Below are 24,778 nucleotides of genomic sequence, written 5' to 3'. Positions count from 1 at the left end.
GGTAAAAAGTGATGTGGCCACTGGGCATTTAACAGCACTGTGATTACATTAGTTCAGAGGCATTCACAACTGATTTGTAAAGAAAACGTCAAACTGCACTTGCTTACACATTAATTGCAGACAATCCGAACGGTATCTTAAAAAAAACAAACCATAAAATAAAATAATGAACATACCTGGACAACGACTTACGGTGAATTGTTGGGTCACTCCTCCTTTTTTAATTAGTAACGATGGTAACGACAGTCAAAGGTCATTTGATGACGACACACCAGACAAACGAGACTGTCGTAATTTCTAAGGCTGCTATTTAATAATATCAGACTTATTTTTGATCTTATTGATTATTCTGATCTCATTAAAGATGATAGTTTTATATTGTTTTTAGATTTTTTTTAAAGCCTTTGATACCGTCGAGCATCCTTTTATTTTTTATTGTTTAGAACGCTTTGGGTTTGGGCGCTATTTCAGCAATGCCATGAAAACTCTTTATGTGGGTGGCAATAGTTCAGTAAAATTAAGTCAAGGCACCACACAAAGATTTTATCTGAAACGAGGTGTGAGGCAAGGTTTCCCAGTTTCAGTTTATCTTTTTCTTATTGTTGCTTAGGCGTTTAATCATTTTATTAAATCAAGTGAGATAGAAGGAATTCAAGTTGGAGGGAGAAGTGTCTTGATAAGTCAGTTAGCCGATGACACGGCTCTATTTTTAAAAAATGCTTGTCAAATTCAGTCGGCTATCAAAAATATAGAAATTTTCTCTAGTGCCTCGGGTCTTTGTTTGAATTTACAAAAATGTGAATTGTTTGCCTTGAAGAGTTGCCATGACAAATCCATTTGTAACATTTCTGTAACGGATGCTCCAATCTATTTAGGTATGACTATTTCCAAAAATGAGCAGGACAGAATCTCACTAAATTTTAATCCTGTGATCAAAAAAGTAAAGAGCAGATTTAATATTTGGTTACAGAGAGATTTATCTCTTAAAGGTCGTGCTCTGCTGGCTAAAGCGGAAGGCATTTCTAGGCTTACTTATGTTGCTTCCTCAATTCATTCAGACAGTAAAACAAATAAGATAATTGATCAAACTATGTTGAATTTTCTGTGGAAAAATCGGGTGCATTATATTAGAAAATCTGTGATACACTGTAAAAAAAAAAACTAATTTTACAGAAAATAACCCTAAATTTTTTACAGTAGTTTTCTGTTATTTAAAATTGCATTCAAAACTTAGTATAATTACAAACAATATCTGTAAATTAACAACTTGACTGCTATTTTAGGTACTATATCATTAAAGACAACTTACAGTATTTTTAATTTTTTTATACAGGAAAATTACTGTATTATTTTTACGGTATTTTTTGTGTTAATTTAAATTATGTTCAAAACTCTGTAAAATTACAAACAATATCTGTAAATTAACAACTTGACTGCTATTTTAAGTATTGTTCCATTAATGACAAATTACAGTAATTCTCATTTTTATACAAAAACATTATTGGATTATTTATACAGTATTTTTTCAGTTTTCTTAAATTATGTACAAATTTACGTTAAATTACAAAAATAATCTGCAATTAAAAAATGTACGTAGTTCATTATATTAAAGTTTTATGTCCATTCTTTCAATTTAATGTTCTTTTTTGTAATTTTAAAGTAAATCTTATTGGTTTTATATTTAGGTGTATTTTTACATTATATAGAATATAAAATCAGCCTTAAAATCCATAAATCATGTAACCGTGCAATAAAAAATGTATTGCATTAAAAATGTTTTATTTTTATAAAGAAAAAAAAAATCAGTAAGTGTACAAAGTACAGTCTAACGTTATACGAGAAATGTAACAGACAGACGTGTAATCACAAGAATTTATTGCAGAAATGTCAAAAAGCAGTACCACAGTACAGTAGTCCAAATGACGATGCGCTGCAGTCGCGGTCCTCTCTGACGGAATATAATAGTTTAGTGCGAGGAGCAGGGCATCATTTCAGTTGTTAAACGCTGAAAATACTCTCCCGATCAACTCCGTGACTGAGCGCGCGCTTCTCACTCATCACCGGAAACACGGAAACAAATATATAATATAAAATATAATTTAATTTAATGCAGTTGACTGATTTATTTATTTGCTTAATTTGAAATTACATGTTTCATTCTGTGTTGACTTGCCATTTCAAAGATTAAATTTAAACAATACTACACTTCATTAAAATATCTGTAATATGTTTATTGCAATATTATTCCATCATTGCCACTCATGGCCCAGCTCTGGATGAAAGGGTACATTGCCGACAGGAGGCCAGCTTGAGGCCACATTTGGGCCAAGATCGCTTGCTATGTGGGAAGGACCACACTGTTCATGATGGAACATCACTCTTAGGTCAACCTATACATCGTCTTTACTTTTGAATAACTAAAATACAGATTGTCACTTTCTGTGGTGAGAAGTTCAACATTTTCAGTTTACTTGTCTCATATCACAAATGCTATAAAGTCCTACTGCAGTCAGTATATATGCTATTAAATAAAAGTATATAGACAAATTTTGTAACTTGCATGCAATTATGGCAGTATTTTTTTCCATAGTTGCAACGCTATTTGCTGTTGCTCAGTGTTGCTTTGAGCTGATTGGTTAAGCTGACTGTCACTCAGGAATCTGGCCAATGACTAGCGAGCGCGCCGTTTTCCCGCTCAAATTTGAATGTACAGTGTCAGTGTGCCGCTGCTGCTCAGCTTCTGCAGTCTGCTGCGGTCGCTACTCTAGTAATGGCTTTTATATGTATTATCTGAGTGTTAAATTCATATTTTGAGCGAGTTTGTGTTGTGGGATGACGATTGAGAACGAATAAACGCGAATATGGACACTTCTACCAGCAGCTAACAGACAAGCAAACTGCAAAAGGTAAGTAACTTTTATTATTGTATAGCCTAATGTTTTATAGTTACATCAAGATTGAAGTGAGATGCTAATCGCGATTACATATATTTTCTCAATGTTCTACCAGTTACTGTGTTTAGTATGAGCTAATACTGTTAGCTAGGGCTGGGCGATATATGAGCATGTCACACAGAAAACCGCGCCTCGCTTGAATGGTCAAATACAGACAGTCATCTCAAAATACACTCGACTTAAACACAGTCGCTAATGTCTGGAGTCAAGATAAATATTCAGGTGGAAACCCGGTGACCTGTCCGTATAACTTACTGGATCTGTGCTTTTGGTTCTTAAAGTGACAGCAGTATAATTTAGCCTAATGTTACCTGCAGTCGGTCATAATTTGAATCAAACAACAAAATACTAAAGAGAAAATGTATTTAACTGGTCTTTGTTCTATTGCATTAGTCCTATTGTTTGTAATATGCTACTTTGATCTTATACATGTGATATATAAGATATATTGTTATTGTGAAGTAAAATTTCCTATATTGTGAAATAATATGGTCATATTGCCCACCCATACTGTCAGCTAGTTTTAAGATCGAACCCATAAGAAAAAGTGACAGCACTTTGAAATGAGTAACCTGAGAACACTGTCATGTGAACTCATCTGACAGAGAGGACCTCAAGCATAATCCTTGGACATTTGGAGAAGAACACTGTATGCAAAACAGGATTTTGGATCAGCTGTGAAGATTTTGTATGGAGCTGGTGAGTACATTTTTGCAAGCCCATGTCTCTGTCAGTAAGCAGACAGTGTTTTATTGAACAAATTAATAATGTGTGTGTGTGCGCTTCCCCTCATGATCCAGAAGTTTTGGAAATGAAAATCTTCTACCATATGATCTTCAGAGGAAGTGAGTATCCATGTCTAACATTAATACATATTATATAAATCTATTTTAAATTAATTTTCACAGTATTTTTATTCCATGATTTTAATTTGTTTTAATACCAGACAAAACAGGTGTCTTCTGACATAATCTTTTTTCTTTTTCTTTCTCTTTTCTTCTGTTTCCCCAGCTAATCCAGCTGATTACTGGCAATTTGGAGGAGGACTGCTCTTTATCTGCTGTGTCTGTCACTTCTGGCCATGGACCTTTTCTTGTATGTTTTGGTTTTACTTATTACACTAATATAGCTATTAGTTTTTAACTATATGTAGAATTAAAATACATGTGTTTTTCTACATATATTACCAGAGCTACTGTGGTGCCCAAAATTATTAGAACACTATTTATTTTATACCAGTTAAAAAATGGTTTTAAGTCAGTTATTTCTATCTTTTGCTGTAGTGTGTCAGTAGGAAATAGTAGTTTTAGGCACTTGTGTAAAAATTCTGTTAAATGAGGATGTTGTCAAAAATAATGCCATAAATACATTTTCTTTATCAATTAACTTTTATAACTAAATTAAATCAACATTTAGTGTGACCATGTTACGTGCCGCGTGTGTTTTTGTTTCTTTTCTCTTATTTCTATCAATCTGTTCTCTAGTCTGTCATCATTGTTCTTAGGTCTCTGCTGGTTGGAGGAGACTGCTGTCAATCTCTTGGTCTCTGCCTCGAGCTGCTCTTTTTGCTGCCTGGTCAGAGCAACTGGCGCTAGTTTCTGTGGTCATTTCGTTGTCAGCAGAAGTGGGATCGGGGTCAACACTGACGATCACTTCACAGTCCATGCTAACATCATCATGACCACCCAGGTCCGGAACCGTAGCGGAAGTAGAAGTGGAAGGCATTGCGGATGGAAGGCGTTGCCTCTTGATCCTCCGTTCGTATCGCTGAACAGCCTTTTCTTTTGCTTTTAAGTTTTGCGATCCAGAATAGCCCATTTTGATGTGAGGAACATAGTCTGGGTGCTGTGGATCGCGGTTTGGGACACCTGAATCAGAACGCGAAAACATATGACTCGGTTGATTTGACTCAGTATTATTTTTTTCAATCTTCTATAAATACATAGTCACTAAGACTTACCATGAACAAAATGAGCCTCACAAACTCGATCAGAAGCTGCAGGAATCCAGGCTTTCTTCGGAGCGTCCAGGTTCAATCGCCTAATTGCACGCAACCATTTCTTTCGTTTTTCGCGATCCTTTTCGGAGGGAATTCGAAAAAACTTTTTATCAGGCCCCCAACGAGCCGTACAATCGACCACACAGCAAGAGTGAACCATCCTCTTCTCTAAATCCTCATCCAAACGTGCAAAACAATCAAATTACAGGTATCTAGCGGTGTTTCCTGCCACACGATTCCCATGATGCAACGCGACAAACGTAAACAATGACGTCACAAAAGATCCGCCTATACTGTTAGCTAGGGCTGGGCGATATATGAGCATGTCACACAGAAAACCGCGCCTCGCTTGAATGGTCAAATACAGACAGTCATCTCAAAATACACTCGACTTAAACACAGTCGCTAATGTCTGGAGTCAAGATAAATATTCAGGTGGAAACCCGGTGACCTGTCCGTATAACTTACTGGATCTGTGCTTTTGGTTCTTAAAGTGACAGCAGTATAATTTAGCCTAATGTTACCTGCAGTCGGTCATAATTTGAATCAAACAACAAAATACTAAAGAGAAAATGTATTTAACTGGTCTTTGTTCTATTGCATTAGTCCTATTGTTTGTAATATGCTACTTTGATCTTATACATGTGATATATAAGATATATTGTTATTGTGAAGTAAAATTTCCTATATTGTGAAATAATATGGTCATATTGCCCACCCATACTGTCAGCTAGTTTTAAGATCGAACCCATAAGAAAAAAGTGACAGCACTTTGAAATGAGTAACCTGAGAACACTGTCATGTGAACTCATCTGACAGAGAGGACCTCAAGCATAATCCTTGGACATTTGGAGAAGAACACTGTATGCAAAACAGGATTTGGATCAGCTGTGAAGATTTTGTATGGAGCTGGTGAGTACATTTTTGCAAGCCCATGTCTCTGTCAGTAAGCAGACAGTGTTTTATTGAACAAATTAATAATGTGTGTGTGTGTGCGCTTCCCCCTCATGATCCAGAAGTTTTGGAAATGAAAATCTTCTACCATATGATCTTCAGAGGAAGTGAGTATCCATGTCTAACATTAATACATATTATATAAATCTATTTTAAATTAATTTTCACAGTATTTTTATTCCATGATTTTAATTTGTTTTAATACCAGACAAAACAGGTGTCTTCTGACATAATCTTTTTTTCTTTTTCTTTCTCTTTTTCTTCTGTTTCCCCAGCTAATCCAGCTGATTACTGGCAATTTGGAGGAGGACTGCTCTTTATCTGCTGTGTCTGTCACTTCTGGCCATGGACCTTTTCTTGTATGTTTTGGTTTTACTTATTACACTAATATAGCTATTAGTTTTTAACTATATGTAGAATTAAAATACATGTGTTTTTCTACATATATTACCAGAGCTACTGTGGTGCCCAAAATTATTAGAACACTATTTATTTTATACCAGTTAAAAAATGGTTTTAAGTCAGTTATTTCTATCTTTTGCTGTAGTGTGTCAGTAGGAAATAGTAGTTTTAGGCACTTGTGTAAAAATTCTGTTAAATGAGGATGTTGTCAAAAATAATGCCATAAATACATTTTCTTTATCAATTAACTTTTATAACTAAATTAAATCAACATTTAGTGTGACCATGTTACGTGCCGCGTGTGTTTTTGTTTCTTTTCTCTTATTTCTATCAATCTGTTCTCTAGTCTGTCATCATTGTTCTTAGGTCTCTGCTGGTTGGAGGAGACTGCTGTCAATCATCATTAAGGGCGTTGTTCCTGCAGCCAATCCGAAGTCACCCTGCTGTTTAAAGATCTCCCGGTGTGTCACGCTGGATAGCTCAGTGTGTGTGTTCAGGTGTTTTGAGTTAGTTTGTTTCGGAGTTCGTATTTTTTGTTTGTATCACATATGTGTGAGCTTAATACTTGTTGCTGTGTTATCGCAATTTTGAGGGGAGTGTTGATAATAATTACTGTTCTTTCTTTGAGTGGGGAAATGAGGAACAGGTTAGCGTATTGTGCGCCCTAGGATACATCCTGCCCGCAGTTAACAGGTGTTAGACACACTAGATGAGAGGTGAGCGTCTCTTTTGTATTTTTGTTTGTAGTTAGTGTAGTTTAGTTGTGGCGTGTTTGTTTTCTGCATTTTTCTTTGGTTAGTTAGGTTAAGAGGGTTTTGGGGACTTAGTTTAGAATATTTATGTTTTATTATTTTTGTTGATTTGACGCCTCCTTCGTTCCTCAGGTTTTCCTAATTTAATGTATTCTTATTATTTTTGCTTTATATATTATGCATTGTATATAGCTCACACATTGTTTAGTGGCTCAGGCTTAAAGAAATGAAAAACTTCTGATTGAATTAAGCGTTCTTTCTGCCTGGTTTCTTCTACAATCTCCATTCTCCCAGCAATATTGAATAATAATGTTGCGTTCCAATCCCTAGATCTTTAAAGATCGTAACAGACCATCCTTTGCGTTTAAAGCAGCTTTTGCTCTAGGTGCACGTGTGGTTAGTTTTTCAGGTAACTTTTCAGGTAGGTTTCTTGAAGCGTCTTGGAGACGTTGCCACAGTTCTTCTGGATTTAGTCTGTCTCAGTTTGTTCGGTTTCTTCATGCCATTCCAGACAGACTGATGATGATCAGATCAGATCTCTGTGTGGAGCACTAGCTGTCGTCAGACTCCTTGTGCAAACGAAAATTTCACTGGATTATTAAAATTAATGGCAAAATGAATGTTTGGAAAGGTAAACTGATATTTCCTACTGAAACACTACAGCAAAAGATAGAAATAACTGACTTAAAACCATTTTTATAGCTGCTGAAAATACTAGTGTTCTAATCATTTTGGACACCACTGTATATGGAGCCCACAGGAGTCAGTAGAATATTGTGGATTAATATAAGACTTATGTTATGTACTCATGACCTCATCATGAGAGTAACCCTAACTGATCAGATAGAAATGCAATTTTTAGCTATTCAATTCCTCCTGGGGGCTCTGAAGAAGTGTTTATGAAGAATTCATTGATAATGTTATTTTACATTTGAATAATAAAATTGCTTGACAATCTTGTACATATATTTTAGTATTTTTGTTCGGTTTAAAAGGACTAGTTCAATTCCAGAATGAAGATTTGCTGATAATTTATTCACCCCCATGTCATCCAAGATGTTCATGTCTTTCTTTTTTCTGTCGAAAAGAAATTTAAGGTTTTTGAGGAAAACATTCCAGTTGACTCCCACTGAAGTCCACTATATGGAGAAAAATTATTTAATTTCTCAAAAACTTTAATTTCTTTTTGACTGAGTAAAGAAAGACATGAACATCTTGGATTACATGGGGTGAGTAAATTATCAGAAAATATTTATTCTGGAATTGAACTTCTCCTTTAAGTTGAATATATTTAATTCAACATTTTTATGAAAGTGTTCCATGTTCTTCACCAGTACAGTATTTTAAATGTAATTGTGCTGTATTTCTTTTAAATTTTAATTTCTTATGGCATCTGTACAGACTTTGTATTTTGTCTTCTAAATAAAACAGAATTTTCCATCTTGAGCATGCTTTGACACTTTATTGAAGGCTTTTGATTGTAATAATTGGTCAAATAACAGTGTTTCTCTGTAGAACATTTAGTGCTTTCATTGTAATAATCCAGGAAAAATCTGTAAAAATAAGGGTTTTACACTGTAAAAAGTCCTGTAAAAACGGTCAAATGACTGGCAGCTACAGCTGCCAAACAAAAACCGTAAAATTAAAAGTAAAATATCGTAATTGAAACAAGAAAAATCTCTAAAATAACAGTTTTTCTGTAAAATGATTGTTTTTGCGCTTTATTTCAATTAAGGTATTTTATTGTAATTTTAGGGTTTTTGTTTGGCAGCCGTAGCTGCCAGTCATTTGACCTTTTGTGTAGTTCATATAAAAATGGTGGTCTTGATTATTTAGATTTTTCAATCTTAGATAACACTTTCAAAATTAACTGGTTGAAGTATTTCTTGAAAAACCCTTTTTCTGTGTGGAATTCATTATCTAGTACTGTTTTTGATCAACTTGGTGGTCTCTCATTTTTGTTAATGTGTGATTACAAAATTGAAAAACTGCCTGTTAAATTGTCAGCTTTTCACAGGCAAGCACTTTTGGGGTGGAAGTTAATTTACAAGCACAATTTTTCTCCTCACCAGTATTATATCTGGAATAATTGTAATATTCTGTATAAACACAAGAGTATATTTTTGAAAACCTGGTTTGATAAAGGGATTCTTTTGGTAGGACAGTTGTTGAATTCTCAAGGGTATTTAATGACTTATGATGAATTTCTTTCATATTTTAATTTCCCTGTAACCCCGAAAGAATATGCTTCTGTAATTGGAGCTATCTCTTCTAGTATTGTGTCTTTGTGTAGAGGTATTTCATACTCTAAACATGCTTCTTTACTTCACCCTGCTGATACTTTCTGTGGTAGAATTTGTTTTTCATCTAAATAATAATAATAATAAGGCTATACGTTTATTGTTTCAAAAAGAAATTGTTAGTAAGCCAAGTGCTATTTTTTATTGGTCTAAATTTATCAGAAATATTAATTGGAGGAAAGTTTGGGTGTTACCTAATAAATATCTCGTTACAAATAAAATTAAAGAAATTTAATTTAAGATACTGCATAAATATTACCCTGCTAAACATTTTTTAAGCAGATTTATTGAAGATATAGATGTAAACTGTTCATTCTGTTTACGACACTCTGAAACGGTACCTCATATTTTCTGGCATTGTCAATATACGAAGAGGTTATGGCGGGAGGTTTCTAGATTTATAAATGACAAAGTGATGAGCAATTTTCTTTTACTATATGAACATGTAATATTTGGTTTTTTGAACTATGACAAGAAGTTTGAAAATAAGGCTTATATAATTAATCTCTTGATTATACTTGTTAAATTTCATATTCATCGTTGTAAATTCAGCAATCAGAAGCCTCTTTTTTCTGTGGTACGTAAGGAATTAGATATCTATATAAGTTTCATTAAGGAGAGTACAAACAAAAAAGCTGTTAAAACTGTGTATCTTCCACTATTTTATTTTATTTTAATTTATTTGTTTACTTTATACATACGTGTATAGTTTAAATATGCCCCCTGTGTATACCTTTGGCACTTCTGTTCTGTATTTGTTCAAGCATTAATAAAAAATAAAAAATAAAAAAAAATTCTAAGGCTGCTGGGGGCGCTTGATTTAAAAACGTAATAATAGGTCGTAATACGCTGCTTGCACAAACAACCTATGGGGTCGTTTTTCGGAGGAGGACAGTCTCTAAATTCTGGATTCTAGGCAAGAACTATGGCAACTTTTCATTAGAGCAATTCAATTTTAAAATGATAATTATTTTTTAAATTATTTATGTTTGTTAAATTAAATTAAATATTACATTTTATATTGATAACTCGACAAAAGAGCTCTAAAGCCTGGAGCCCATGAATTTAGTAAAATGCTTTCTTCCCGTTAAATATGTTCTAGTTCTAATGAATTTTAACAGAAGTAAAATGTTAATGAAATGATGAAAGATCAACATCAGTGTCTTACATAAATTAGAAGTTAACTTACTTACAAAAATTCATTTGTTATTAAGGAGTTTATTTACTGCATCCCATAGCTCAAAATCAAATAGCTCAAAAAGTTTTACTGTCAAATGTGTATTTCTATGTGAAAAAATACAGTATATTCAAAAATATATATATTTATAGATTTTTCCAGGGCTAAATTTTAACTTCAGTCCAGCCCTGTCTGACACTTTTTAAAATAAAAGTTCTATGGCATCACTGTGAAAACTACCTTTTAATCTTTATTTTTTCAAGTCTATGTGTAACTATGATATAAGTCACACTGAGGAAGGCTTGGTAGCCTAAACGTTTGTGTCTATTCCCCAATGGTAATGATTGTAAAATAAAACGAAAAAGAAGATTGTTCTCGTGAGTGCGGATCATAAATTATTTGACAAAGTAACAATGACATAATGACATTTAACGGGCATATATGTTTTGAATATTATCAATTCTTATTCTTACAGTTTTTCTTTTACAAAATTTAAACTTGAAGCTATCTGTACTGTACTGCTGTGTTCTGATCTGCATCTAAAGCTTATCACTGTAGCTTCTTTATATGCTATATTCTTCATATGATATATTTCAATCAATCAGTGTATTTATGTATTTGTTTGTGGGATTGTGAAAAAACCATACCACAATAGGCATGTATTCAGTCTCCTTTTTTTGCAGAGGATCTGCTGGCATGGTCCACACTGCCACCTTGCCAAAGCATACAACATTTAAATGAATTAATAAATAAATTGATGTACAACAATATGAAGGGCACTTTACACATCTTTCTGTTTTTAATTCTAATGTATGGTAAGTGTGTTTGTTCACTTCCGGTTTCATTTTGAGACTGCTTTAAGCTCCGAGCAAAAACCGTTTCTGTTTGTTCTGCAGGCGTGTTTGTTGCTGATGCAGTGAAGTCGGTGTCAGTGATGGAGAGAGAATCTGTTACTCTTGACTCCGATCTCACTCAAATACAGGGATTTATTCAGATACAGTGGAGGTTTGGGGATAATGGTCCAGTCATTGCTGAAACCGATGGAAATGAGATCTTATATCTTTATGCTGAGAAATTCAGAGACAGACTGCAGCTGGATCATCAGACTGGATCTCTGACCATCAAGAACATGAGAACCACAGACTCTGGTCTTTATCAACTAGTGATCAGCCACAACACTGGGACCTCATATATGGCATTCAGTCTTACTGTCTATGGTAAGGGCACATTTATTATTTGAATAATTTAGATGTTTTCACACTTGTTTTTTTTTTGTTTGTTTTTTTTATAATTAAACTGATATTCAAAGTACAACAAGCAAGTGGTTATATATGGACCATTTTCATATTTCTGGGGTTCTCAGATGTGGAAGTCGTCATAGTTGTGAAAACCTGCAGCAAATGAAAAAAGAGAGAATAAAAATTCTTGGCTGTCTAGTTTCAATGACTTTCCAATGAGGAAAACCACTGTGAGATTGATTACACTGATCAGAAGAAAAAACATGTCAAATTTATCATCACTCCCTTAGCGGTATAGTAGAAACGCTCACTCAGTTTTTGTTAACGAGTTTTCTAATGTAATGCCAACATAAGAAAACACAAATCATAGTTTTATAAATGTACATTTTTTAAAAAAAAAATGAAAATATAAAAACATTGCTAGGTTTACAATGTTCTCAGGTGTGTTCAAAAGAGAAAGGCTTACAGTTGAGCTGTAAGCAAAATCTGTGCAGAACTGATCCATCTTGACTGTGCTGATTTCGCTCCTCCCCTCACTGAAGCCACCTACTGTTCTCTCTCTATCTAGAGTCTATCTGCTAATATATCCGTCCTGTGTGCACTCAAATTGAGCGCTCTCTTCTCTCTATCATTACAAGACATGCCCCTTACTGCTGAGTGTGTTTTGGGACGTGGTCCGACACTGTGGTCAAAAGCGTTATATTTAAATATTGCTTAGTGCTCATTTAATATTCAGCAATATTATTTATTTCACTGCACTGACACTATCAGATGAGAACTGAACAGAATTGGATGATGACATCACTGTTTTCTCCAGGACTGCTTTATAGCTGATTTGAACTCAAAATAACTGATGAACTTTACACAGTAACTGAACTGACCTTAACTGAATAATAACACTATTTATTTTTATATATATATTTATTTATTTATTTTATTTTTTTACAGCAGAATTGGATAATGTTGATAACTATTTATTAGTGTGAAGCTGCTTTAAAACAAGTTGACTTGACTAACATGAGATTTTATTGACTTTATCAGGACTGTTCTGTACTTAAAGCTGAATGAATCAAATTGTATTTATAAGGCAAAACTGATCTTAGTTACTGAATATAGCTCGGTTTACTAACATTAGCAGCAGTGTTATGTGAGTTTAATCTCTGAGAAACTGTTTCTGTTTGTTCGGCAGCTGTGTTTGGTGCTGATGAAGATAAAGTGAAGTCAGTGATGGAGGGAGATTCTGTCACTCTAAACCCTGATCTCACTCAAATACAGCAAATTAGTAGGATAATGTGGTGGTTTGGAGATAATATTTCACTCATTGCTCAAGCTGATAGAAATATCATCTCATATCCCAATTATGAGATATTCATAAACAGACTGCAGCTGAATCAGACTGGATCTCTGACCATCAAGAGCATGAGAACCAAACACTCTGGGAATTATGAAATTCAGATCAGCCACGACACTGGGACTTCATTTCAGAAATACAGTGTTACTGTCTATGGTGAGTATACTTCTTCTTTTTTGTCAGAATAAAATATTTTAAAATGTGTTTTTGTTTTACAAATAAACTGAATTAAACTGAGTTTATAAAAGTGCAAACAATTACAAAGAAAGGGCAAGTAATGCATTACTTTAAATGAATTCAATGTGGTATTTTGAAGTAGAAAATCTGAAATAGTATTTGCTACTATTAATCTATTTACAGCTTTGAGAAATATTTGTATAGTGTATTTGTAAGTTCAAGCTTACGTTCTACAATTACTAAAACTGAAAACAATAAATGGAAGCTATGTAGAAATATATAAATAATAAAATGATATGAAAAAAACTAAAATTAAATAAAATAGTAATAGTAAATATTTTAAAATATTTATATATATATATATATATATATATATATATATATATATATATATATATTTTTTTTTTTTTTTTTTTTTTTTTTGTATTGTTTCTCTTCAGCTGTTCCTGATCCGGATCTGTCTCCAGGTGCTATAGTTGGGATAGTTGTTTCTGTTATCTTGTTTCTGACTGCAGTTGTAGCTGCTGTTGTGATTTACTATCGCCACACGATCTCTGAACTAGAAAAGCAAGTGGGTGAGTATTACAGCTGATACAAGACAAAAACAATGACTTTTATTAAGCTATTGTCAAGGTGGTTGCAGTATAAGTAGTGCACAAAGACGAATAATCCAAAGGAACAGTCTTTAATTCAACACTCAGGAAAACAGATCACACAACACCTTAACATTATTGACACAGACATGACAAAGGAAATCAGGAACACAAGGAGTATATATACAAGACCAAACAAGGAACTATTGAGTTAATTAGACAACAAGTGAACTGAATGCAACAATCAAACACACTGGGAAAACTGGGTCAATTGAAAATACTGAAAACACTTCTTGATTAATCATGATGTATATTACAGTATCAGAGGAAATATACCATCAGTTTTACAACACATTAAGATCTGGGTTTGATAACATTAATAACACTCCTTTGTGAAAATGAAATATGTCTTTCTAAATTTAAGCTTGATCTGATGAACACATTTCTATGTCCAGCTGTCACAGTTGAAGAAAAGTTAGTGGCAGATGGAGATTCTGTCACTTTAGAGACTGATACTGAAGTACAGAAAGATGATAAGATACAGTGGTGCTATAAAGAAGACAACAATCTTATTGCTGAAATCAGTGGAGCGACCAGTAAAGAAACATATGATGGTTTTGATGAGATATTCAGAAGCAAACTGGTGCTGGACGGTCAGACTGGGAATCTCACCATCAATAACATCAGAGGAATTCACTCTGGAGTCTATAAACTACAGATCAGCGGCAAAAACACAAGAACCGAATACAAGAATTTCATTGTTACTGTCAAAGGTGAGTAGATCAATGATCTAGATGATTTAGACAAATTATGTAGAACGACAGTTAGATGATCTCAGCTTCAACAAATTCTCAAAGTGCAATTTAATTTTAATTACTTTTAGATATTTGTTTACTTTAATTTGAATGCTATGTTAGCTTATTATTGGTTGGGACAGTTGGAATGTTTCATTCGAAAGCTTTAATGCTCAATTCATCCTGTTGAAATGGTCTTTTAAAACCTTTTAGCGAGCTGAAATTTTGTGAAATATCAACTTCAAATTTAGAACAACTTTGTAAGAGTCCACATTATTTTGTGAAAATATATTTTGTATTCTGTACTAAAATGTATTGTTCAGTACATTTGCTTTTCAATAAAGACAACCCTCTAAGTTTTTAAGACTTTCATTAAATCACTACAATTACAAGAAAATGCATACTGATGAATCGTATCCAAATATAGTTTGTGGTTTCAAAATTATGATTTCTTTTGGCTAGAAATCCATCATGTCAAATACTACAGTCTATCCCAGTTTTACTTTATGATTTGTGATTGTGAATTATGGTAATATCCTCCTAGATAGATGAGATTAATTAATGGCTTACTAAGTTATGTACAAACATTCCAAACTAGGTTAAAATGTCATCTCAATGTATACACATATATGTGACATTGAAAATACTAACTAAATTAATGCACATTTTTTGTCTTCTGTATTTCTGTTTCTCTGTGTTGCTTTGACATACAGTGAGGACAGTGCCTGTGATGTCCGGAGAATTTGTGACTTTAAATACTGAGACTGAAATACAAAGCGATGATCTGATACTGTGGACACGTGGAGCTAAAAATAGTCTCGTTGTTAAAGTTGATTCAGGAACAACTAGTATTAGTGAGAAATTCAGAGGCAGACTGGAGCTAGACAAGACGACTGGATCTCTGATCATCACAAACACCAGAACCACAGACTCTGGAGTTTATAAACTACAGATCATCAACAGCGAACAAACCACATTCAGGAGATTCAATGTGACTGTCACTGGTGAGTAGAACAACATTTATTATAAAAACTGTATATTTATACATATGTTCCTGAATTCTTGAATTTTGTTGGCCGGGCGGTGTTCAAGAATGCTTTCTGCTTGTCTGTTTTTAAAGTTTTCTTTTTTTTTTTTCTTTGTTAATTCAAGTTTTAAGAATTTGAAAAAGTTTTTGCAGTAATACATATGTAGAGGTAAATGCAGCAATACACTTTTCTGTGACTGACTATGTTTTCTTTCAGGTTCCACAGGAAAACAAGTGAATGAATCAGAGACTGTTGAGATGTCACTGTTGAGTGAAGACGTGGAAGAAGTGAATGAGTGAGAAGTGAGAGTCACATCATCACCATTGCGCTCAACGGCATATTTGAACAAGCTGTTAAAATCACGTTAACACTTGTTTGGTTTTTAGATGAAGAAGGAAACATGTTTATGAACATCTTTTCAAAATTAATTTTACAACTGATACACATCATCCCAGTTACTTTATTAACATAATACTAGTTTGACACTGAAGACAGATGCGTGTTGAATCGAACTGCTGAAGAACTACTGATAACTAATGAAGAGCAAACAGAGAGACACAAGCTTCAAAGTTAACCATTCACTGTCCACATGCTGGAAATGCATTGTGTTGTAATCATCTGTGGTGCTACAATTACCAAACATCAGCTTTGGGAAAGCTGTGAAATCAAACCAAGATACATTGTTTGTTACATCTGAACTGATTCCAGAAATTCAAGATGGTGTGAAATAGCCGAACACTGAACAATTTGATACTCCAAACACCAAGTTTTAGGAGTGTTTTATCTTGTACATTACAACGAGAGTTTTTTTTTTTTTTCATCAGAAGTGAATCAGTTTTCGCAGCTATACCATAGAAGAAAAATTCTTGATCACCCAAATAACCTTTCAATTAAAAAATTTTTAAAGAACCATTTTTTTTAGTGTAAACAACATTTTAAAAATCTAAAGAATTTTCTTCCACTATGTTTACAGGTGCATCTCAATAAATTAGAATGTCGTGGAAAAGTTCATTTATTTCAGTAATTCAACTCAAATTGTGAAACTCGTGTATTAAATAAATTCAATGCACACAGACTTAAGTAGTTTAAGTATTTGGTTCTTTTAATTGTGTTGATTTTGGCTCACATTTAACAAAAACCCACCATATTCTCAACAAATTAGAATATGGTGACATGGCAATCAGCTAATCAACTCAAAACACCTGCAAAGGTTTCCTGAGCCTTAAAATGGTCTCTCAGTTTGGCTCACTCGGCTACACAATCATGGGGAAGACTGCTGATCTGACAGTTGTCCAGAAGACAATCATTGACACCCTTCACAAGGAGGGTAAGCCACAAACATTCATTGCCAAAGAAGCTGGCTGTTCACAGAGTGCTGTATCCAAGCATGTTAACAGAAAGTTGAGTGGAAGGAAAAAGTGTGGAAGAAAAAGATGCGCAACCAACCGAGAGAACCGCAGCCTTATGAGGATTGTCAAGCAAAATCAATTCAAGAATTTGGGTGAATTTCACAAGGAATGGACTGAGGCTGGGGTCAAGGCATCAAGAGCCACCACACACAAACGTGTCAAGGAATTCAGCTACAGTTGTCGTATTCCTCTTGTTAAGCCACTCCTGAACCACAGACAATGTCAGAGGTGTCTTACCTGGGCTAAGGAGAAGAAGAACTGGACTGTTGCCCAGTGGTCCAAAGTCCTCTTTTCGGATGAGAGCAAGTTTTGTATTTCATTTGGAAACCAAGGTCCTAGAGTCTGGAGGAAGGCTGGAGAAGCTCATAGCCCAAGTTGCTTGTAGTCCAGTGTTAAGTTTCCACAGTCTGTGATGATTTGGGGTGCAATGTCATCTGCTGGTGTTGGTCCATTGTGTTTTTTGAAAACCAAAGTCACTGCACCTGTTTACCAAGAAATTTTGGAGCACTTCATGCTTCCTTCTGCTGACCAGCTTTTTGAAGATTTTCCAGCAGGATTTGGCACCTGCCCACACTGCCAAAAGCACCAAAAGTTGGTTAAATGACCATGGTGTTGGTGTGCTTGACTGGCCAGCAAACTCACCAGACCTGAACCCCATAGAGAATCTATGGGGTATTGTCAAGAGGAAAATGAGAAACAAGAGACCAAAAAATGCAGATGAGCTGAAGGCCACTGTCAAAGAAACCTGGGCTTCCATACCACCTCAGCAGTGCCACAAACTGATCACCTCCATGCCACGCCAAATTGAGGCAGTAATTAAAGCAAAAGGAGCCCCTACCAAGTATTGAGTACATATACAGTAAACGAACATACTTTCCAGAAGGCCAACAATTCACTAAAAATGTTTTTTTTTTTTTTATTGGTCTTATGAAGTATTCTAATTTGTTGAGATAGTGAATTGGTGGGTTTTTGTTAAATGTGAGCCAAAATCATCACAATTAAAAGAACCAAAGACTTAAACTACTTCAGTCTGTGTACATTGAATTTATTTAATACACCAGTTTCACAATTTGATGCGCAATGCTAGATCCTCGCTAGTAACATGACACCTCGTTGTAATCCGTCTTTGAAAATGCTTATGTGCTCATAGAACAAACCTTTCACTAGTTGATTAGTGTGTAAGTTACTCCCATCAAAGCGTCAAAAGCTGGATAGGTGTGCTCGGCCTGAAGCGTCGCTGACCGATCCGCGTTTGACTGGATGCAGTGCATACCGCTGTTCAGACACACAACGGAACGGATTCAGTGGAACAGAATAATCTAAATCTCGAGAGATCATCAAGATTCTTCACACCTGCACAACAACGTGTAGAACATGGCATTGCTCTTTCTGCTGTTATTGTTCACGGACTGTAAGTGATGGATTTATTTTCTTTCGGTTTCATTTTAGACACTGCAGTATTATTACTCAGCTCTGCTTTAAATAGCCTACATGTAACATGAAAAAAAAAAAACATCCATTAAAATCGGATTTGCTGAAATTCCTATAGGCTGTTTCTGGAATTGTTTTTTTTTGTTGTTGTTTTTTTTAAATTGTATAATCTGGACTACATTGTTGACATCTGTGTTGAAGTTTAATCTGTAAAACTGATTAAATATGTTCTAGGTGTGTCTGGTGCAGGAACAGATGAGACGATGTCAGTGATGGAGGGAGATTATGTTACTCTACACACCAATCTTACTGAAATACAGAACGACGATACAATACTGTGGATGTTTGGACCTAAGGACTTGGTCATATCCCAAATAACGAGAAAGAACGATTTTACCTCATTTTTTGTCACTGATGAGGCTGAATTTAGAGGCAGATTGCAACTAGACCAAAAAACTGGCTCTCTGACCATCAGAAACACCAGAATCAGACACTCAGGACAATATAAACTAACCATCTCTAGAGAACAGACTACAACCAAGATATTTAGTGTTACTGTCTTTGGTGGGTATGAAGTCTTTCAATGTAATAATGATCTTGTTTGGATTAGCACTGTATTAATAATTGTATCATTATAATACACCATCTCAGACACCACAAGTTGTGCTTGATATCATTTTTATTTGCTGTTAAATTAGTGAAACTTACATGTATTATACGTAAAACATCACTTAGTGATTTCTTTTCCAGGGGCAGTTGGTGAGACGGATGGAGTGAAGTCAGTGTCAGTGACGGAGGGAAATGCTGTCACTTTACACACTGATACTGAAATACACACAGATGATCTGATCCTGTGGAGGTTTGGAGATAAAGGCATCCTCCTGGCTAAAATCGATGTAGAGACTAAAGAGACCTCATTAAACGATGCTGATGAGAGATTCAAAGGCAGACTTAAGCTGGATCAGACTGGATCTCTGACCATCAAGAACAGCAGAACTGAACACGCTGGACTTTATGAAGTACAGATCAAAGGCCATGAGAGTTCACAGCGATTCCTTCTTTTTGTCACGAGTGAGTAACTCTAATCTTTCAATGTAATGACATCAATGATCAGACAAATATTAGATTATATGAACATGATGAACAAGAAATTTGTCTGAAAATCGTAATTAATTGTGGTAAAATGAAGTCTTCTCTAATGATGGACACTTTCGTTCACTAACTGTCTAACTGTTTCTCTATAGCTGTTTCAGAATTGACCCTGTCTTCTGGTGAAATAGCAGCGATAGTTGCTGCTGTTCTGCTGGTGTTGGCTGCAGTTTTAGCTGTCGTGGTGATTTACTATCGCCGAAAGATTACTGCACTGCAAACAGGTACGTATTACAGCAGGGCTGACCCTGAGCAGTTGGGTGCCAGAGGTAAGATTTTAGCTATCAGCACTTGAATCAGAGCCAATTCTGCCACCGATCATTCACACAGAAATGGCATAGCTTTACAACATAAAACAAATTATGCATGCAATATAAATATGAGTACTGCACAAAAAAGACATTAAGATTTATTTAGATTAGAGAACTTTACTAGTATCGTCCAAAGGTGGCTATTAGTACATGTGTGATATTTTGTGATATAAATATAATATGTAGATTTTCTGCAATGTATACTGTGGTATGAAAAAAATGCATGACTTTTCACCAACAGAGGTTATTCAAGTAGTTTTGGAATTTGGGAAAAACTTGAAAAAAGAATGGGTTTCACTCTTTTCAAAAACCAACTCAAACCTCTTTCAGTAACCATAAAATGCACAGAATTAAAACAAAAACAAAAAATATCTTTCCACATTAGTTTTCATAGGTGACATTCCCACACTGTTTAAATTCTTATCAAATGTAATTTTTTTTTTTTTTTTTAAATCACTCATTTGTGCCCCTAACATTTCCCTGTTCCACCTATGCCACGGACCAGCCCTGTATATGGTTAAGACAGTGAGCTTTATTATGCTACAATGGCATCATTTACTCACAACATGTTGTTTAAAGCATATTCTGTTGTTTTTCCTGTGAAACACAAAAGGAGATGTTTGGCAAAATGTTCAGGCTGCTCTTTTCCATAAAACAATTCATAGTGACCACAACAGTCAAGCTTTAAAAAGTATTATAAATGAACCATAATGTAGTCTAAACAATTAATCTACTGTATTCCAAGATTTCCAAAATCATGATATGATGATTGTGTGTAATGAACAGATTGAAATGGCTATTCTCTGATAATCTGAACCTTCACCAAAGCTCTGAAAAAGACTGCAAATGTTGTGTCAAAAGTGTTTACATTTTATAGAGCCATCCTAATTCTGAGAGAATTGATTAATTTACCCTACAGATCTTTACAGATTTTCCAAGGTGTTTCACAAGTCTTCTTTGTAACTGAGATGTCCACCTGCAGTCACTTGATCTCATTAACACATTTCTGTTCTCTGTTTCTGTGTGATGCTTTGACGGGTGAAGAGAGGAAAGATCCAGTGACTGAGGGAGGTTCTGTCACTCTACACACCAATGTTACTAAACTACATAAAGATGATGTGATACAGTGGTGGTATGAAGATGAAGATGAAAAGAATCTCATTGCTAAAATCGATAAAGTGAAGAATAAGAAACCCGTATATGATGGTGCTGATGGGAGATTCAGAAGCAAACTGGTGCTGGATGGTCAGACTGGAAATCTCACCATCACAGACATCAGGACCATTCACTCTGGACTCTATAAACTCAAGATCAGCAGCAGCAAAAGAACCAAATACAAGACCATTTTTGTTCCCGTGACTGGTGAGTGCAGTGTTAATGATAATGCATTGTGTGAACAGTTTAGATGATCAGAAATTAGTTGCTCAAAATTAAACAAAATGTAATTACTTACAGATTTGAATGACTTCAATTAGTGTCATAAATAAATACATAAATAAATAAAGGATCTTTCAAGCAAAGTTATAATGTTATGAGAATAAAGTCATAAAATGAGAGATTAATGGCATAATATTGCAAAGTAGCCTACTATTTTGAGGGGGGAGGGGTCACAATATTATGAGAAAAAGCATGATCAGGAATCATTATGGAAGCATCATTATTCATGCCTTAATAATTTGAAATTATGACATACTCAAGTCATAATTATGATATAAAAAGTCAAAATTCTTACTTTAAAAGTCGTAATTACGAGCTAAAAGGTGTGTACTGAACTTGGTCCTCCAAACTCTAAGTCAAGTTAATTCATTTAAGAACGTCCCGTTTATCATTAGACCACTATCCTGTGACCGATGTGTTTATAAAGTCATTAAGTCAATTTCGACTTTTTGTTTCATAATTTTGACTTTGTCATAATTTCGATTTATCTTGTAATTTCAATTTTTAAACTCATAATTTTGACTTTTTATCTCGTAATTATGACTTTCAAAGTAATAAATTTGTCATAATTTGACTTTTTAAGGCATTATTTTTTTTTCTCACATGGCGGAAATTGGCTTCCATAAATCATAGATAGTTTGTGGTTTGGAATTCACAGTTATTTTGCCATAAATTCATCATATGGCTTAAGCATGTAAATAATACAGCACATTATACTTTATGATTTGGGAATTCAGGTAATGTCATCCTCCACTCTACTTCACTTTGATTTTTTTTTTTTTGTTTGTTTTTTTAAATTTCCTTATGATTGTAATTTCATAATGCTGTGATTTTAATCACAAAACATTATGACTTTATTCTCATAAAAGTCCTATGAGATTATTATATTTGTTGTAGTGTGTTGACAGCATATTTGAATTTTGTGTATAACAGCATAATGCTCCGTAACAGATATTAAAAGTTTTGCTTCAGCTAACTAAATGATAGCAATGTTAAATGAAGTTTAAAAAATGCCATGTAACTGTATCTGATGTCAAAATTGCAAATTAAATTCATTATTATTATTATTTTTATCTTGTGAATTTCCCTGTTTCTATGTGCTGTTGTGACGTAAAGTGGAGACAGAGAAAGTGACGCCGGGAGATTCTGTCACTCTCCAGACTGATGCTAGAATACAGGAAGATGATTTGCTGCTGTGGATGTTCGGAGCTGAAAAGAGTCTCATTGCTAAAATTGATTCGAGGACAAATAGAACTGATGAGAAATTCGGTAACACTTTACGGTAAGGGTACATGAATTACCATGCATAAATTAATATGTGACTAACATGAATTCAAAGTCTTTCATTCATGACTTCATGGATGAACAACACCTTAATTAATACATTAACTAAGGCGAGTACATTATCATGATTTATGATTTATTACGCATAATCATGATGTTTTCTTTGTTCACAAAAAAACAAGGTCTTTACTATCTATTGTGGATAAAGCTATGCTTATGGTACATGATTCAAAAAAGCATTATTTTGTGCATGTAAGACTACTTGAAAGTCTACTATTAAAGGAATATACAAAAATCCACATTACCTCATGCATGCATACAGGCTAGAACAGTATATCAATTAATGTGAGAACTAATGTTTTTCATTAAATATGATATGAGTTATCAAACATGTTCATATCACTTTAGTTGAGGGGCCACACACATGATGAAGTCATGAGAAGTTAATGCTTAGTTAATGATGATTACTGTATTTCGATGTTAACAGAATTCACATACTGTGTTCTGTGATTGGCCAATGTACATTTACCTGCAGGCTACTATGAAGAAGATATGAACATGCTTGATAACTCATATCATATTTAATGAAAAACATTAGTTTTAACATTAATTGATATACTGTTCTAGCCTGTATGCGTGCATGAGGTAATGTGGATTTTTGTATATTCCTTTAATAATTCAAGAAAGAAATGTACCATAAGCATAGCTTTATCCACAATAGATAGTAAAGACCTTGTTTTTTTGTGAACAAAGAAAACATCATGATCATGCGTAATAAATCATAAATCATGATGATGTACTCACCTTAGTTAATGTATTAATTAAGGTGTTGTTCATCCATGAAGTCATGAATGAAAGACTTTGAACTCATGTTAGTTCCTGATAATTCATGAGATATTAATGCATGAAGTAATGCATTATTCATACATTAATTTATGCATGAATTCATGGTAATTCATGTACCCTTACTGTAAAGTGTTACCAGAAATTCAGTGACAGACAGCACCTGGACGAGGAGACTGGATCTCTTACCATTAGAAACATTACAGATAGAGACTCTGGACAGTATAAAGTACAAATCATCAACAGTGAACAGACCACAATCAAGAGATTCAATGTGATTGTCACCAGTGAGTAGAACATCATTTATTCTAATAACTGTATTAATTTATGCAACATTTACAGTCCTCAAATCTGATTGGTTGAGCAGCTTTTTAAGAGTACTCATTAAGAGCTCATTAAAAGTCTAGTGTTTTTCTCAGCAGTCAGCTGGTCATTATAACTAAATAAACCCCTGCAGGAACAGTTCATGTTCAGTAAGCATCTCTAGAATGGATAAAACACCATTATTCAGCAGTCCAGAAATATTATGATGCTTTTTGTGAGGAACAGACCAAGATTTTTTTCAGCATGTTTGTTTGTTGAACTCTTGCGTCCTTTTTGAGATTGTGTAACGTCATCCATATGTAGATGTATATGTAGCATCAATGTGTCTTCCACTCATTTTTTTTTAATTTCTGTCATTGTCTCTGCATTTTCTGGCAGATTCCAGATTTGTCTACAGAGAGAATGAATCAGCGACTGTGTCTGAGCATTTGTTGAAGAGAAGGAATAAGCAAGTGGAAACAAGTTCATTTTGAAGAGATAAGACACGCCCACCAGATATTTAAGTACAAAAACATAGTTCTGCTTTTATTTTATATATCTGGAATTTTATTTATTTATTTTTTTGAGACAGTGAACCCTGGTTCATCTCGGGTCTGCTTAGAAGTTTTCTGAGTCCTTAAGAACCAATGCTCTAGAAGCCTAGAATCTGCCCAGTGAAAGTGAGAAATAAAGCAGAATTCTTGAAGATCAATAAGCAGAATGGTAGTTGGGGTGGGCAATATTTAAAAAGAAATGCATCAAAAATCCTATTTATTTGATCTGTCCTTCTATCAGTTTGCCCTGTCCTCTTGAGCTGCACGCATAAACAAACACAACGCCAGTGTAATTCGATTTACAAACAAATGACTCAACAGAGCAGCTTCTCTTAATG

The 24,778-nt window shown here is 34.3% G+C and overlaps 1 protein-coding gene and 1 long non-coding RNA gene across 2 annotated transcripts; both read left to right on the top strand.

Annotated features, from left to right (window-relative positions):
- Positions 1–2,094: 2,094 nt before the first annotated feature.
- LOC131530432 (uncharacterized) lies at positions 2,095–4,477 on the top strand. Its single transcript, XR_009268378.1, has 4 exons — positions 2,095–2,906; positions 3,560–3,653; positions 3,755–3,799; positions 3,966–4,477. It is a non-coding gene; the product is annotated as an uncharacterized LOC131530432 (long non-coding RNA).
- Positions 4,478–18,502: 14,025 nt separating this feature from the next.
- On the top strand, positions 18,503–24,719 carry LOC131530984 (uncharacterized). The gene is made up of 8 exons (XM_058761536.1): positions 18,503–18,539; positions 18,794–19,123; positions 19,310–19,630; positions 19,804–19,932; positions 21,064–21,381; positions 22,573–22,738; positions 23,717–23,870; positions 24,286–24,719. The coding sequence occupies exons 1-7, from the start codon at positions 18,503–18,505 to the stop codon at positions 23,859–23,861; spliced, it is 1,446 nt and encodes a 481-aa protein (XP_058617519.1). The 3' UTR covers positions 23,862–23,870; positions 24,286–24,719.
- Positions 24,720–24,778: the final 59 nt, after the last annotated feature.

The sequence above is a fragment of the Onychostoma macrolepis genome, chromosome 22, assembly GCF_012432095.1.
Source record: "Onychostoma macrolepis isolate SWU-2019 chromosome 22, ASM1243209v1, whole genome shotgun sequence".
NCBI classification, from domain to species: domain Eukaryota; kingdom Metazoa; phylum Chordata; class Actinopteri; order Cypriniformes; family Cyprinidae; genus Onychostoma; species Onychostoma macrolepis.
The sequence above is the reverse complement of the archived record's forward strand: the minus strand, read 5'-3'. Positions and strand labels throughout refer to the sequence as shown.

What these genes read in the sequence shown, in the direction of transcription:
- LOC131530984 (XM_058761536.1), top strand. Translation starts at nt 18,503, where the DNA reads ATGGCATTGCTCTTTCTGCTGTTATTGTTCACGGACT. An exon ending in ATTTAGTGTTACTGTCTTTG is followed by an intron (nt 19,124 to 19,309) that starts GTGGGTATGAAG and finishes TTTCTTTTCCAG; the next exon opens with GGGCAGTTGGTGAGACGGAT. An exon ending in CATTTTTGTTCCCGTGACTG is followed by an intron (nt 21,382 to 22,572) that starts GTGAGTGCAGTG and finishes TGTGACGTAAAG; the next exon opens with TGGAGACAGAGAAAGTGACG.